The sequence below is a fragment of the Spermophilus citellus genome, assembly GCF_964194105.1.
Source record: "Spermophilus citellus genome assembly, chromosome: 18".
Taxonomy (NCBI): domain Eukaryota; kingdom Metazoa; phylum Chordata; class Mammalia; order Rodentia; family Sciuridae; genus Spermophilus; species Spermophilus citellus.
In genome coordinates this window covers 56,446,207-56,461,425 of record NC_138200.1, presented here as the reverse complement: position 1 = coordinate 56,461,425, position 15,219 = coordinate 56,446,207, and the positions used below count along the sequence as shown (strand labels likewise).

At 36.5% G+C, this 15,219-nt stretch overlaps 1 protein-coding gene across 2 annotated transcripts in view; it reads right to left on the bottom strand.

Moving 5' to 3' along the window:
- Window positions 1-771: 771 nt before the first annotated feature.
- Window positions 772-15,219, bottom strand: part of AP1G1 (adaptor related protein complex 1 subunit gamma 1) — a gene marked incomplete at its 5' end in the record, with an annotated part of 85,117 nt that continues 70,669 nt past the window's right edge. For both annotated transcript variants that reach the window (XM_081273902.1, XM_081273901.1), the window contains 4 exons: window positions 772-6,252; window positions 8,177-8,275; window positions 10,877-11,037; window positions 11,169-11,276. In XM_081273902.1, the coding sequence (XP_081130028.1) occupies window positions 6,151-6,252; window positions 8,177-8,275; window positions 10,877-11,037; window positions 11,169-11,276 (470 nt within the window). In that variant the 3' untranslated portion in view covers window positions 772-6,150. The remainder of the gene's footprint in view (window positions 6,253-8,176; window positions 8,276-10,876; window positions 11,038-11,168; window positions 11,277-15,219) is intronic.

Here is a 15,219-nt window from a genome sequence, read left to right as displayed (position 1 = left end):
AGGGGAAAGCCACCAGACCAAAAGTCCCAGAGGATCATTCATGATTAAAGGTCCCCATGATTAAAAGTCTAGAAGTGACATTCAGTTGATTATTTTCTTTTTAAATCATGTACTGTCATTAACATTGCATATGTTGTTTCAAAGGTCACACATTCATGCTCTCCTCCAATTTAAGGCAATGTGCATTATGTATGCCAAGCATTATGTAACTTTGAGTTCCGGAAATGGAAGCAGCTGAGACTAACCCTAAAAATAAATTGCTGGGGGGGAGGGGGCAAAAACCCATATGCTGTCAATGCAGGTTCATCATTATAAAAATCACCGTTTGGATCATGCCAAAAGACAGAGAAGTCATTAGAAATCCTCTTCTCCATATCCTCCCAATAGCAGCTATGCACATTCCCTGCATCCCCAGTGCATGCACATTCTTTATGCCAGAAGGTTTTCCCAATCTTCACTACAAAATAGGAGGGAAACCTGGAGAAGGAAAGCTCATGTCTATTAGATTTTTGTACAAGTTATATATGTCTTACTTATTTAGTAAGTCTTACCTATAATTAATTAAAACTAGTTCCCATTCCATCAATAATCACAAAATCATATGTAGGCCTAAATCCAGGTTTTTCTTTTCTTACCACTGATTAAGCAGATTTACGCATTTTTTATTTTGGTTCCCCAAATAAACAGACAACATTTACCTGGCTTCAAAGTCTGAAAGAAATTTGTCCTTGAATACTTTTTTTTTTTTTTAATTTATTAGGGATCTAACCCAGGGCCTCCTAGACAAGCACTCTACCACTGAACTACAACTACTCAGTGTAGTTGGATTTCCAAAAATTGAAAATTTTTGCTTTTCACATATGATGATAGAAGAGCAACTCGGAAGACTAAGGCAGGAAGATTACAAGTCCAAGGCCAGCCTCAGCAACTTAGTTAGAACTTGTCTCAAAGTTAAAAAAAATTAAAATATTAAACATTTAAAGGAGATAGTAGGGGATTGGGAATGTCATCAGTGATAAAGCACTTGTCTTGCATGCACAAGGCCTTGTTCAATCAGAAAAACACCAAATATGGGGACAGTTGAACTGAGTGAGATCATAGCATGAAAAACTCTAAAAGTGCTTAAAATTAGTTTGGTCCTTCTGCACTTAAGTTGAAATATAAGCACTGTTCATTATACTGTTAAGTAAATGCCTGGTGTCTATTTATTGGCTAATCTTTTCTACTGTAGCTTTTATATTTTCATCTAATTATATGTAGATGACGGTTTCAAGTAAATTTAACATTATAAACAAAAATTAATTTTAATTAAGCCATATAGAAGGCAAGATTATAGAAGTGTTACTTATCAAATTCTGCCAAAGGGCACTTCTGTGTTAACCTGATAACTGCTAAGGCCTATACCCTTCTCCTTTTCAATCAAGCAGTCACATCCTCCCCTTTCTCACTTAAGGGACTTACAGGGCATGAGAGTAATAGAAAACCTAAAGCTTTCAACCTCCGAAATGGAATTCATATTTAAAAAAAAAATTGGATGGGCTCAATGGCACACCGATAATCCCAGCAACTCTGGGAGCTGAGGTGATCCAAGTGAGGCCAGTCTCAGCAATTTAGCAAGCCCTAAGCAACTTAGCAAGACCCTGTATCAAAATAAAAGGGGCTAGGGATTTGGTTAGTGGTAAAGCACCTTTGGGATCAACCCCTAGTAACCTACCCCCCAAAAAGAAAAAGTTTGAAATATAACTCATTTTGATTGGTCAAGCCTTCGTCTTCCTGGTCAAAGATATACTGGAACAATTCACAAAAAGCAGTTTACAACTGAAATCCCATGAGCGTGACAACCCTTAATGTACAATTCACCTTGATATGATTTCTTTGGCTTATTTCAAAATTCACTATGTAGAGAATAGAAGCATGGAAGTAATCACAATACAGTTAAAATGTCCAATTGCTCTTATGACTTTTTCATTGTCTACAACAAGTTTTCTAACTGTTCAGATTTCTCTCTAGGTGATATTTCTGTATAAAAGGAACATTAACAGATTGAGTTTAGCTCAAAGCTCTTGAAAAGAATTCATCCAAGGCTTCTAGTTCACTTATAAGAAGCAAGGAAGCAAATTTTAAATCATTGAGTATTGACTTTTTATTATTAGTCACTGTTCATAATTTGGTTCAACCAAAAGACAATACACACAGCAGAATTCTAATGCATCCCATGTAAATGTTTACATCCATTTTATTCCTCACTCGCCTCTAAGACTTATCATTTAATTTTAAATTCTTTTTACATCTCAAAAATATGTCTGCAATAATTAGAACTTCATTAGCTGTCCCACGTGGAAACAGCCTTTTAATATTTTTTACAGTAAAGAAGAGGTGATGGGGCTTATTGAAAAGGTAACTTACAACATTATGAAAGAAAAGGGGACTTATAGGAACACAGTGGGAATTCACACAGGAAAAAGTCCAGAAGCTCTTTCCCATGAGGTCTCCAAATAAAAACAAAAACACAAAGCGCAAATGCAGGTCTGAAAAAAACAAAACTCCAATGCTCCATCTTGAAGCCAGAATCAGCTTCGTGGAAGTTTGTGAAGCAACTACACAAGCTGCTTCTGCATTTACTTCTGTTTAAGTGTTCCAGGTCCTGGAACCTTGTCAATGGGACCCACTCACTGCTATTGCTTGAAAAAGTTTTGCACTTCCAGTTCTATAAGCAGCCCCACCCTCCTCAGCCAAAGATGATCAGAAGTGTTTTATTAAATTTCAGGGCTTTTTGAGTAACAATAATCCTTCCAACTCCTAAACTCATAAATACACAGACATGTATAACTGTTCCCCAACCATCCACTTATTACTCCCTAACTCTCAGTTTAGGACACAGTGGTTAAAATACATTCGCTAGAAAAAAATAAGCACATTCAAACTCCTTGTTTTCCCTAGTTCTTATGGCCCAAATATAACCCAAAGTAGAAGATAATGAAGTTGAACCTCAAAAGCAGTATTCCCTAACTTCCAACTCCTCTAGAAGAACATGAAAAGGAAAAGCATGTCATGTAATAGACAGAAATGTTCAAACTATTAGTGCTGAACAGTTTTAGGTCTGTTTTCATCTATGAGTGGAACAAACAAAGGTTATGAACCAAACCTTTAACTTAGCAAGAGGAAATAATTTCCTCTTGAATGTTAACATTGAGGAATGTTTCTTTAAGTGAGAAAGACCTTAAAATGAACAGATGATCACTATACACAGCATAAAACTTCCATGACTATCCAAACCACTTCAAAATAACAGCACCAAGGCATTATAGGAGAAGCTTCAAAAGGGACAGCACCCTTTCTACGTTTTTTTGAAATTACTTATATGAATTCTCCCTTAAGATTACTGGGGATGGGAGGGAGGACAGAATACAAACTACTCTCAAAAAGGGACAATGAGGTACAAGTGCATGTGAAATTGCCGAAGTAAGCGTGTGAGGGTCCACTGCTTATCACCCTGGGATTATTAAATAGCCACAGAAATCACCCTTTCTTCACAATGGCTCTGGAGTTGTAAAATCCATCCTAATTTGCTCCCCCTTGAATGGTTATACTCTAGAAAGAAATTATTGAAATGTGAAAGTGTTCACAGAAATTAAGAGATTTCTCCTTCTAGCTGCAAGGCCAAGTGAGAAGAGAACTAATGCTGATCCTAGAAACTAAGGCACGCTGAAGCTTTCAAAGATCAATCATTTGAAACAGTCTTCACAACCATCAGTATCCTAGGCAGTTCCATGGCGCTAGTCCTTCAGTATGGTGCTCAAGTTCAGTCTCTGAAATTAACTCTTATTCTACACAGCACCCTGTGTGTTAAGGCCATGATTATTTAATTCCTTTTAGACAAAGCCAGGGATGATCATAAATTCTACCTCAAAACTCTAATCACCCAAGCAGATGCTTTGTAGTACAGTAGACCCTTTGCAGCTCCATTAGCTAGCACTGTCTTACAGAATATTCTTGAGCAGATTTCTTCAGAGAATCAACTTGGTTCAACTAAAAAACAAAAAAACAAAAAACCTGAGCTGGTTAGCTACAAATATAAGGGAGAAAACAAAGCCTCTACACAAAGAGGAATGTTAAGACAAATTCTATTCAAGAAATCCACCAATATTATGTTAATCCTATCATGTTTCACAGCATTAAATATCCATCCAATGAAATCAGTCTGCAAAGAACCTTTAAAGGCTATTTTTCATTGCACAGGCAGAGCGTTTTTCAGAAGTATGCACTAGTTCACACTTATTTTGCCAAAAACAGGAAATCATATCCTATTCTCCGTCAACCAGTTACCCAGTGGAGTAAGTTTTAGCAGATCTTGCTCCTGTATATTTTTAAGACCAGAAATTTCCCCTTTTGGAGCCTTTAATTCAACTCCAGTTTGTCAAATGTCAGGAATAGTCTAGCATCTGATACAGAGCTAGGTTTGACAAGACACTGAAGATTTTAAGTAAAGGCTTGGTGAAATGAAAGGGAAAGAAAGATTTAAAACTGAAGTGAAAGTAGTCATTGTGTACAATACAGTAACAATTGCAAACATTTTAAAAGCAAGGTGGGCCCCACTTTCTCTTTGTTCTGCAATATATAAGACATGGTGCCTGTATACTTGAACGTACATAGTACATCCAACACGTACCAAAGGAGAATCATTTCACCTCATTCCAGCAACTCCATTTTAAGGTTTGATAACGCAAGGGTCCTTTCTAAAAAGCACTCGGCACTCTTACTAGTTTAAAAAGCTCAAGTCTTTAATGCAGATATTCATGAGATTGGTTTCTTTCGAGAGACTAATTTCTCAGACTCAGGAAAGTATATTCCTAACTCTATGGTGACCATAAGATTCTTCTGACATAGGGGTCAAGGAAGCTACAAGGCTTCATTCCAACACCATGAAGTACAATATAGGAAAGATTTCTTTAACCGTGTGGTCTTTATTTCAGTGCCAGTGTTACAGATACAACACAAATGTTCCAGTTAGAAGAAGGAATTCAAACGGAATGCCAAGGTCCAAGCCAGGCTCAGGAAATAAAAAGGGAGGTTTGGAGTAATGGATGACTCCTGTATGCTCCAGGATGAGTCTGACACTCACTCATCCTATAGGCAAAGGTGTAGTTAAGGAGTCTGCTCTTTGAAACTGGTGGACTCCTCTTTCCACCCATTTACCACAGTTCAAATGGGCAAGTGATGGGCTCGGGAGAAACTTTAAAATTTGTGATGGAAATAGCTCATTAATAAGTATTAATGCATCTTTTAGAAGGTGTCCACTTTGCACTTTAAGTGGAATTTACTTTGAAAATCATGGAGAGTATTCATGACTACAGCTAAGGAATGGAGAGAAAAGGGGAGCTGGAAGAGCCTTGGAAATTTCTATTACAAATAGAGCACCATATCCTTCATGCCAATCTCAACAAAAGCTCTTTTTAACTGCATCTGTCCAGTGTTTACAAATAACCTCTCAAGGTCTAACCAGTTCTTGATAACAAACATACATACATACATGTGTGTCTGTCTGTGTGTATACAGCAATGCACAGAAAAGGCTACCAGGAGCCTAATGCCTCTTTCAAACATTGGGGGAACCAGAGAAAAAGGCAGGGCTCCCTAATGTCCATTGTTATATTTCCATTCCAAATGCCAGATGTAAAAAGCGCCTGAAGATGGTCACCCAGCTAGTGAGGAATAAATACCCCACCTTGCCCAGTCCACAGAGAAACAACAGTAGAAAGAAGGGGCACTCTTTGCTGCAGAGACAGAGTGAGTGTTTTCTCGCCAAGAATTCCAGTCCTCTCCTCCAGACCAGCTGCTAATTGCCTCAGGGGCCCAGGGAATGTTGATTCCGGCTGCAAAAGTGGGAGGGGTGGAGAAGTGTGGAAAAGGGAGAAGAGGAAGAAGAGTGCAAAGTAGCCTCCAGAAGCAGCCAGCCTCAACAGTGGAGGAGAGGACATTAGTCTTTAACAATGCTTCAAGGTCAGCAATAACTTCAGGAAAATCCTCCTCAACAGTTCTCTTCAGCTCCTGATGCCCATGGTACAGTTGGGGGGGACTTGCCAGCAATCACAACCTCCTTCTCAGAGTTCCTTTGATTGAGTGGGGTAAGAATGAGAATGGTGCCAGACCCTCATTGCCAGGATTGAGGGGGAAAGTTGTTCACCTCTGCTAGATCTTGCATTGCTGAGCCCTTGTGATTATATGTGAGCTTGATCCGCATTCGCAGCTGTTGCTGTGAACGTGAAAGAGAATCACAAATTAATACACTGAAATAAAATATCCACAATATGTCCAGTCCACAAATAGACCATTTAAGAGATAGACCATTTGAGAGAGAGAGAGAGAGAGAGAGAGAGAGAGTGAGAGAGAGAGAGAGATATCTCACTATGCTGCTCAGGCTGGCATTGAAGCCTTTTTTTTTTTAAATATTTATTTTTTAGGGGCTGGGGATGTGGCTCAAGCAGTAGCGCGCTCGCCTGGCATGCGTGCGGCCCCGGTTCGATCCTCAGCACCACATACAAAGATGTTGTGTCCACCAAAAACTAAAAAATAAATATTAAAAAATTCTCTCTCCCCCTCTCTCTCTTTAAAAAAAAAATTTATTTTTTAGTTTTAGATGGACACAATATCTATTTTATTTTTATGTGGTGCTGAGGATCGAACCCAGTGCCTCACGCATGCCAGGCGAGCACGATGCCACTTGAGCCACATCCCAAGCCCCTGGCACTGAGATCTTAAGCTCAGCAATCAATCCTATCTCAGCCTCACAAGCAGGCAGGCCTAAAAGCATGCACCACACCATGCTCAGCTCTACAAAACCTTTAATCATAAAGGTGAAAAAAATTACTTAAAAAAAAAGAAAAGAAAAGATTACAGGCGTGGTGGCCCTGTAACCCCAACCCTGTAATCCCAGCAGCTCAAGAGGCTGAGGCAAGAGGATCACAAGTTCAAAGCCAGCCTCAATAATATCAAGGCACTAAAGCAATTCAGTGGGACCCTGTCTCTAAACAAAAACACAAAATAGGGCTGGGGATGTGGCTCAGTGGTTGAGTGCCCCCTGTCACCTCCCCCCCCAAAAAAAGGCAAACCACCAAAATGCCTAGTTGTCTAGCTTTGAGCCAAGGAGACAACATCATGCCTTCAAGCAGAGGAAGTGCATCTCAAAAAAACAAACTGTGGGCCCAGAAGTGCATTAAAAAGACAGAATCACTCAGGAGCATTTGCTGAGTGCTTTTTGAAAAAAAACTCAACACTTGTGTCCAAAGTTTTTAGAAAATTAGGTAAACACACACACATCTCATGTTCTGCATTCAGATAAATAGTTGCTTTGTCTGTGAAACCTACAGCAAAAGTGAATATAAGCTTTTTGCATTCCCAAAGCATAAATTCAGAGATAGCAGCCATAGTTACAAGAGAATATAATTCTTTTTTTTATGTTTTACTTTATGTGGCATATTTTAAAAATTAATGCGCTAAGAAAGTTTTTACTATATGTATAAGGGGGCCAAAGGAATCTGTGCTTGTACTAATGACAGATGCTCCAAATACAGTAAATAGCAAAGGAAAGGCAAAGTGTTACAAGAGTATAAAATTATGCTGGTCATTTTAAGTAACTACTAGAAATCTTTCAGGGTAAAAAAATTATCTGAACCATTTTCAAGAACTATCTGAAAATCAATCAGTTAATTACTATTAAATAAAATCAATTTACTTCTTTGAGAAGATATAATAAAAATATTGCTTCATTTCAGTTTCTAAAGCTTTTTTCATGTGACTGCTTCATGTTTTAAACCTCCACTTTTGCTATCTATACTTAGTAATTACAGCAGTAAATGTGGATATTTGGTTCAACAAATGCTCTTACCTCAGATTTCAACTTTGGCATAGATTTATATGTCTAAGCTTCCCCCTCTCCTCAAAACTATACCTTTAATCCTCAAAATAGAGAAAAATTTTAGCTGCATTTTAATAAGATGTCACTAATCCATTTGAGGTCTCTGGACTCCATTTATTTTCTACAAAAGAACAAGGAAGTTAGACCACACGTTTTCATAGATCTCTGACTATGAAAAACCCAGAAAAACAAAGCAAAAAAGTATATTTCAGGAAACAAGCTTATATCTTGCTCAGATACTAACTTCAAATATGCTACTCACCTTCTGTGGGTTCAGAACTTTGATGACTTGTGTGATGGTCCCCGTATTAAATGCTGGGACAATGCTGCTGCTAGGAGACAGAAGCTGCAGCTGGAATGTCTAAGGAAAACAAAGGGCTTCTTCAGAAAAAGTTAAACACAGTGTTATGTCAAAGATATCAACAAATAAGAAAAATACACCCAGCTGATGGATCAACCAACAGATTTACTGTTTTGTTTCCATATACTTCATAGTATGCAAACTGTCACTCATTGTTTTTGTTTTGTTTTGGGGTTGTGCTAGGGATCAAACCACCAAGCTACATTCTCAGTTCATATTCACAGAATTCATAAACACGCACAGCTAGGTCTTTGATCATGAAAACTAGCAATGAGCCATTCTCCCCTTTCTAGCAGAAGGAATTTTAGCCTAATACTTTTCAAAAATTCACCAATTCTTGTTGTGAAAACTTCATTTTGATAGTAACTGATCAACTATGAAAGAAAAAAATGGGTGCCAATGGAGGGGAAAGGAAAAAAAAAAAGAGAAACCTAAGAAAAAGCTTTCTAAAAATAGCAATCCAACATACATGTCACTAACTATAGGCCTTTATGTTTTAATGTAATTGAATATCTAGACTTAAACTTTTTGTTTTCTAAAGCTTGCATAATCTGGAATGTGTCAAGGCCTTCCCTTGCACAAGAGGTGGAGGAAAGGTTTTGAAAGAGCCAGCTTGTTAATATGTAAATAGAATACTTTATGACTGCTCTGTTAGGGACATAAAACTGCAACAGAAAAAGGAACAATGCAGAACTAGCCTGTACTGCAAGACCCAGATGAGGCAAACACCATAATTTGTTGTGTGTTGGTGGATTTTATTTGTTTACAGAGATGAGAGGAAAGTGCTACGAGCAAGCTAACTAAAGCATACTGTACTAAGTAGCTATTTTATATATCATAACTTTAAAAACCTTTCCTAAGAGAGAGACTGACAGTTTTCTCTAAAGCCAAACATTACAACAAGATCAAAGATTCAATCTCTTTCTTTTTTTGAGGTACTGGAGCTGAACCCAAGGGTGCTCTACCAGTGAGATACATCCCCAGCCCCTTTATTTTATTTTGAAACAATATCTCATCAAGTTGCTGAAGCTGGCCTCAAACTTGCAATCCTCCTGCCTCAGCCTACTGAATCACGGGGATTACAGGCATGCATCACAGCACCTAAAGATTTAATCTCAAGCACAGACTTATAGTATATTGGATCTTTTTCATAATTCTACTGTCAAGATGAATTATGTTTTCTTAAATGTTATTCATTACTACTATATTTCATTAAATTTAAGGTACTATCAATTGTAATTCACAGCATTATTTTATGTAACACTGAGAACGAAAACAGGCTACCCATGAAACTATGAAAAGATAACAATTTTAAAATGTACCCCAATTTCAGATATATTAAAAAATGAAAATAGTACCTACAGTAAGACATATGAAATGTGATATTTTGAAGTTCAAGACATATCAAGACACATCATCAATATGCAGACTGCAGTAAAACACCAATAATAAGGCCATGCTTTAGTAGCAAAGGTAGCTTGCTAGGACGGCAGCCTAAAGTAACAAGTATAAAATCCTAAATTGCAGTAGCTACCACTTACTAAGCACTAAACACATAAGAGATGCTTCAAACAGCACCCAGCACAAAAAAAAAAAAAAAAAAAATCATTTATTCCACAAATCAACCCTATGAAGTAGCTATCACTATCACTGCTCCCTTTGCAAATGAAGAAACTAAGACAGATTAAGTAACTTGCTTTCATTTCATACAACTAGCATTAAAATCCAAACAGAATGGCTCTTAAGAGTTTATTAGTGGTTCTAATTAACTTGACATGACAGCTTTAAAACAACTGCATGACAGGCCTGTAATTCTAGCGACTTGAGGCTGAGGTAGGAGGATCCTAAGTTAAAGGCCAGCCAACCTTGGAAACTTAGCAAGACCCTATCTGAAAAAATAAAAAGGCTGGGGAATATAGCTCAGTGGTAGAGCAACTCTACATTCAATCCCCCGTACCTCAAAAAAAAAAAAAAAAAAAAAAGGGTCCATGTTATTTTGGCTCCTAAAAATTGTAAGCAAAGAAGGCTGAAAGTCAGCAGTAATCACAAATAAATCATCATCAATGTCTAAAAGCTTGCTGTCTGAAAGTTATCAAAGGGTAGCCAAACACCTGTTTTTTGTAAATAACCTTTTCTTGGAACAGAGCCACACTCACTCATTCACATATTGTCTGCAGCTGTTTATACACATTAACAACAGAACTGGGTAACAGCAAGGAACATATATACATATGCCCTAAAATAATCACTAGCTGGTCTTTTATAGAGAAATTTTGTTCGCTCCTCATTCTAAACTATTCTTTATTCAAAAACATATTCTTTAAGATTTGGTATAAACAAAACCCTCAATTCACAAAAACAAAGAGTCATTATGTATCAATAGTAAAGCAGATGTTAATTAAGGATAAACTTTTCTTTCCAATACTGAGAGAAAAAAATTAGCGACATGCTTCAATAAACCATAATAGTTTCAATATTATTTAAATTAAATCTACAAATTTAATCTCTAAGCATTAAAATATATCCTTCACCAAATGCAAGAGGAAAAAGTCAGCTCGTCTTCAATCAAAGGGAAAAAAAGGAACAAAGACAGTAAAGTACCTTTGGTACTGCAGCCTGGAAAACAAAGTCTGTCATGTCTAGCTCTGTGCTGTTAGAGGCCTGTATCGTTATCACAGTTACACTGGGGTTGGTGTTTGACCGTTCAAAGGTGAATTCTATCTTCAAACCGTTCTTACTGTATGCTGTGATGGAGGGGATGCCTGCGAAAGTACAGGAAGATCAGCCTTATTGTAGTTGGCCTAATGCTTCAAGAACTATTATTTCTTTTCCTTAAAAACCACCTCTCATTGCTCTGTGCTCCACGTGATGATGATAACAAAAATAACTATACCTGCAGCGATGTCATTGAAGAGAGGCTGGGATGAAAGGCCATCCAACAAGAAAGGGGGCTGGGATATCTGTGGGACTGAGGAAGGGGCAGGAGCAGCAGCAGGAGCACCTAAAGGAATTTTCCAATGGAAATCAACTTTAGCAAGCATGACAAACTCATCAAGAAAACACAAATTATTACGATCTCAGGTTAAGGAAAGGATTCTTTAAACAATATGCAAAATGCACAGGCCAAAAAGGAAAATAATTAAAAATTCAAATACGTTAGATTGACTTAACTTCTGTTCATTAGAAACCACCATAAGGGGGAAAGAAAAAAAAAAAAAAGAAAAAAGACCACAAGCAGGAGAAAATGAATGCTATATAATAATGAACGAGTTAAGTATTCACAACTATACATATCTTCTTCTACAAATCAGCAGAAGAAGAAAACCCAACTAAAAAAATGCTAAGGTACATATGAAGCAATTTATAAAAGAGGGTACCTGAATTTAAAGGAGATCTTATAAAATGGATGCTCAATCTGACCACAGTAATGATGGAAATAGAATTTAAAGCCACAGTGAGATGCTACTTCCATCCATCAAAATAGTGAAAATTCCAACGTCTGATAATAAAAATATGGAGCAATGGAGACTTTTATGCTCTACTAAAGAAATGTAAACTGGTGCAACTAAACTAGAAAACAATTTGATAATAGGAGAGTTGAACATCACTATACCTTCTTAAACTAAGCTCCTCAACATTTAACACTAATGAAAATTCTTTGCAGTAGGGGGCTGGTGCATCATAGAATATTTAGTAGCACCCCTGGCTTCTAATCATTAAATATCCACTAGGTAAGAACCACTGTCTTTCTTAGTAATGCTTTTTATTAGGTCTTGCATATGTACATAGGAAACATATATAAAAATTATTCCAAGCAAGATAGTTTCTAACTGAACAACAGGAAAGAATCAAAATGTCCACCATCAGCATAATGGTTAAGTCAACTGTGACATACTGACAATAAAATAACGAACACAACAAAGAAAATGTGAATTCACTAAAAATACACTTATGAATTATTTATGGATTATTCTCACAAATACAGTGCTTAGCAAAAAAAAGCAAGACACACAAAAAAGAACACATGCAGTTAGACACCATTTCTAAAAAGGTAAAAACTGGCAAAACAATATAATTGTACACTCAATTAAGGAATGGTAAACATCAATGTGTTTACCAGCTGATTTAGGATAGTAAGCAGTTACCTATGGAATCAAGAGGAAAGTGGGGTTGTACAGCACTTGCCTAGCATGCACAAGGCCCTAGGTTAAGTTCAAACCCCACCACCACAAAAAAAGAAATAAATTTTAAATAAAGAGGAAAGAGAGTGGGGGAAAAACAAACCCAAAACATAATCTTCCATACTATTTTTATTTTACAGGCTAGGTAAATCAAGACATTTACTGAGTTTTATAGATGTTAAAAAATGCATAATAAGGTGGGGAGAGGGGGCTGGGGATATACTTCAGTTGGTAGAGTGCTTGCCTCAAATGCACAAAGCCCTGGATTCAATCCCTAGCACCCCGCCCCCAAAAATGCATAATAAAATTTTACCACATATGTACATTGAGAGGAGAGGGTGAGAGTGGAGTGGGGGTGGGGCATGCCACTCTACCACTTTTATCTGATCCTCCTAAATAAGAACAAAGCATGCATCGTACAATAGAAGTCAAGTCACAGAACATGACTATAAGCTGAAAAAAATTTAGATTTTAAGAAAATTCAGCAAAATATAGAAAACACATTTTGTGTTTATAAAGATTTCAAACCACTTACAAAATTAACTGAAAATACATCATTTTTAAAAGAATGATAGCTCAGTGCAGAGCACATGCTTATATGTGCAAAGCCCTAGGTTTAATTCCTACAGCTCAAAAAAAACAAACAAAAAAATTCAACACAATGAAATAAAGACAGAGTGGGATATATCTTCTACAAAACCAAAAAAAAAAAAAAAAAAGATACTAAAGAACACTAGAAAAAAAATCCAGCATACCAAAAATTAGCAAAGAGGGTAGAAATACAGATGGTTAAACAAAGCACAAGAAGCAAAAACAAACAAGAACACCACAGAATACCCATCCAAGTAGATTATCAATGAAATATACAAAGACATATTCATATAGTTCTCCTAGCTTTATAAAGCTAACATGGTAATTTCCCCACCAATTCCCACTTTCAGAAGAATTTTAGAAATGTGTTCTTACAGAAAATTCGAGGCTAAATAAGATCTATGCATAACAGATGGGTCCCTAACTCCCTCAAATTTTAGCTTTTGTCTCCTGTAAAAAGTTTAGTAATTAGTTTTGAGGAGCAACAGAAACTCCCTACTGTCAAACCTTCTTAAAATACATACTAACTCTATTCCCAAATTTCCAATCATTTTATATTTCTGAAAAATAAGTTATAACTTATCAATTAAAGAATCTAGAATTAAAAATTTTAGCCTTAAAAAAATGTAAAGAAACTAGGAAGACATTTAAAACACATTATGAACAAGGAAAAGGAAATCTAGGCTTTTAATATTTTATCATTTTGCTTTTAGATACAACATTATAGAAACAACAAACAACAAAAATAAAATGAAATATTAAGGCTCTACAATAAATGAGTTCAGAATACAAGAAAGTTCAAACAGGATTTTCACCTGTAATGCAAATATATGTATAAACATTAAACATTCCCTGATTAAAAAACATTAATAAAAAAGAGTGGAAATTTTCACCTTATTTAGGAAGGCCTTTTCATTTGTTTTCTTTTGTGGGGAGGGCAGTACCAGGAATTAAACTGGGGGGGGGGGGGTGCTTAACCACTGAACCACATCCCCATCCCTTTTTATTTTGAGATAGGGTCTCACTAAGTTGCTGAGGCTGGCCTCAAATTTATAACCCTCTTGCCTGAGCCTCCCAAGTCACTGGAATTACAGGCATGTACCACCACACTTGACTCTATTAAGGTTTGTTTTTTTTTTTTTTTTTAATATTTTTTTTTTTTTTTTAAGTTTTCGGCGGACACAACATCTTTGTATGTGGTGCTGAGGATAGAACCCGGGCCGCACGCATGCCAGGCCAGCGTGCTACCTCTTGAGCCACATCCCCAGCCCTATTAAGGTTTTTTAAAAAAATATTTATTTCTTTTAGTGGTAGACAATACCTTTGTTTTTTAAAAAAATATTTATTATTTTTTAGTTGTAGTTGGACACAATACCTTTGTTTCTATTTATTTATATTTATATGGTGCTGAGAATGGAACCCAGGGCCTCATACACGCTAGGCGAGTGCTATACCACTGAGCCACAATCCCAGCCACAATACCTTTGTTTTTGTTTGTTTATTTTTATGCAGTGCTGAGGATCGAACCCAGGGCCTCGCCCGTACTAGAGCGTTCTACCACTGAGCCACAACCCCAGCCCTCTATTAAAGTATTTAAAAATTAATATACAGGGGCTGGCGTTGTGGCTCAGTGGTAAAGCGCTTGCCTACCCCGAGTGAGGCACTGGGTTCGATTCTCAGCACCACATATAAATAAATAAAATAAAGGTCCATTGATAACTAAAAAATATTTTTTAAAAAATTATATACAATGCTCTACAAACTAGTGGCCATATAAATTAAGGAAATCAACAGCAAATAATATTTTCAGGTGCATACTATGTGTCATGCACTGAATGGGTCAGCAGTCCTCATCAATATCGTATGAGGTATTAATCATCCTTATTTTAATTAGATTCAGAAAGACTAAGTAACTTAGTCTAATAATCTTAAAATAAGGACAAACTGATATAATGATATTTGTTGAAGAAACTAGATAAGAAAAACCTAGAAACAAACAAAATGCCCAATAGTAAGGAAATGAGTATATAATAGTGCAAACTTGTTGATAAAATATTGAACAACCATTTAAAATTATAAAAATGAAGACTATTGATGTTCTTTTCTAATGATTCAGTATAGTTTTCACATTTAAGGATTTGAAATTTAATATATGTAAATGACTCAAAAGTA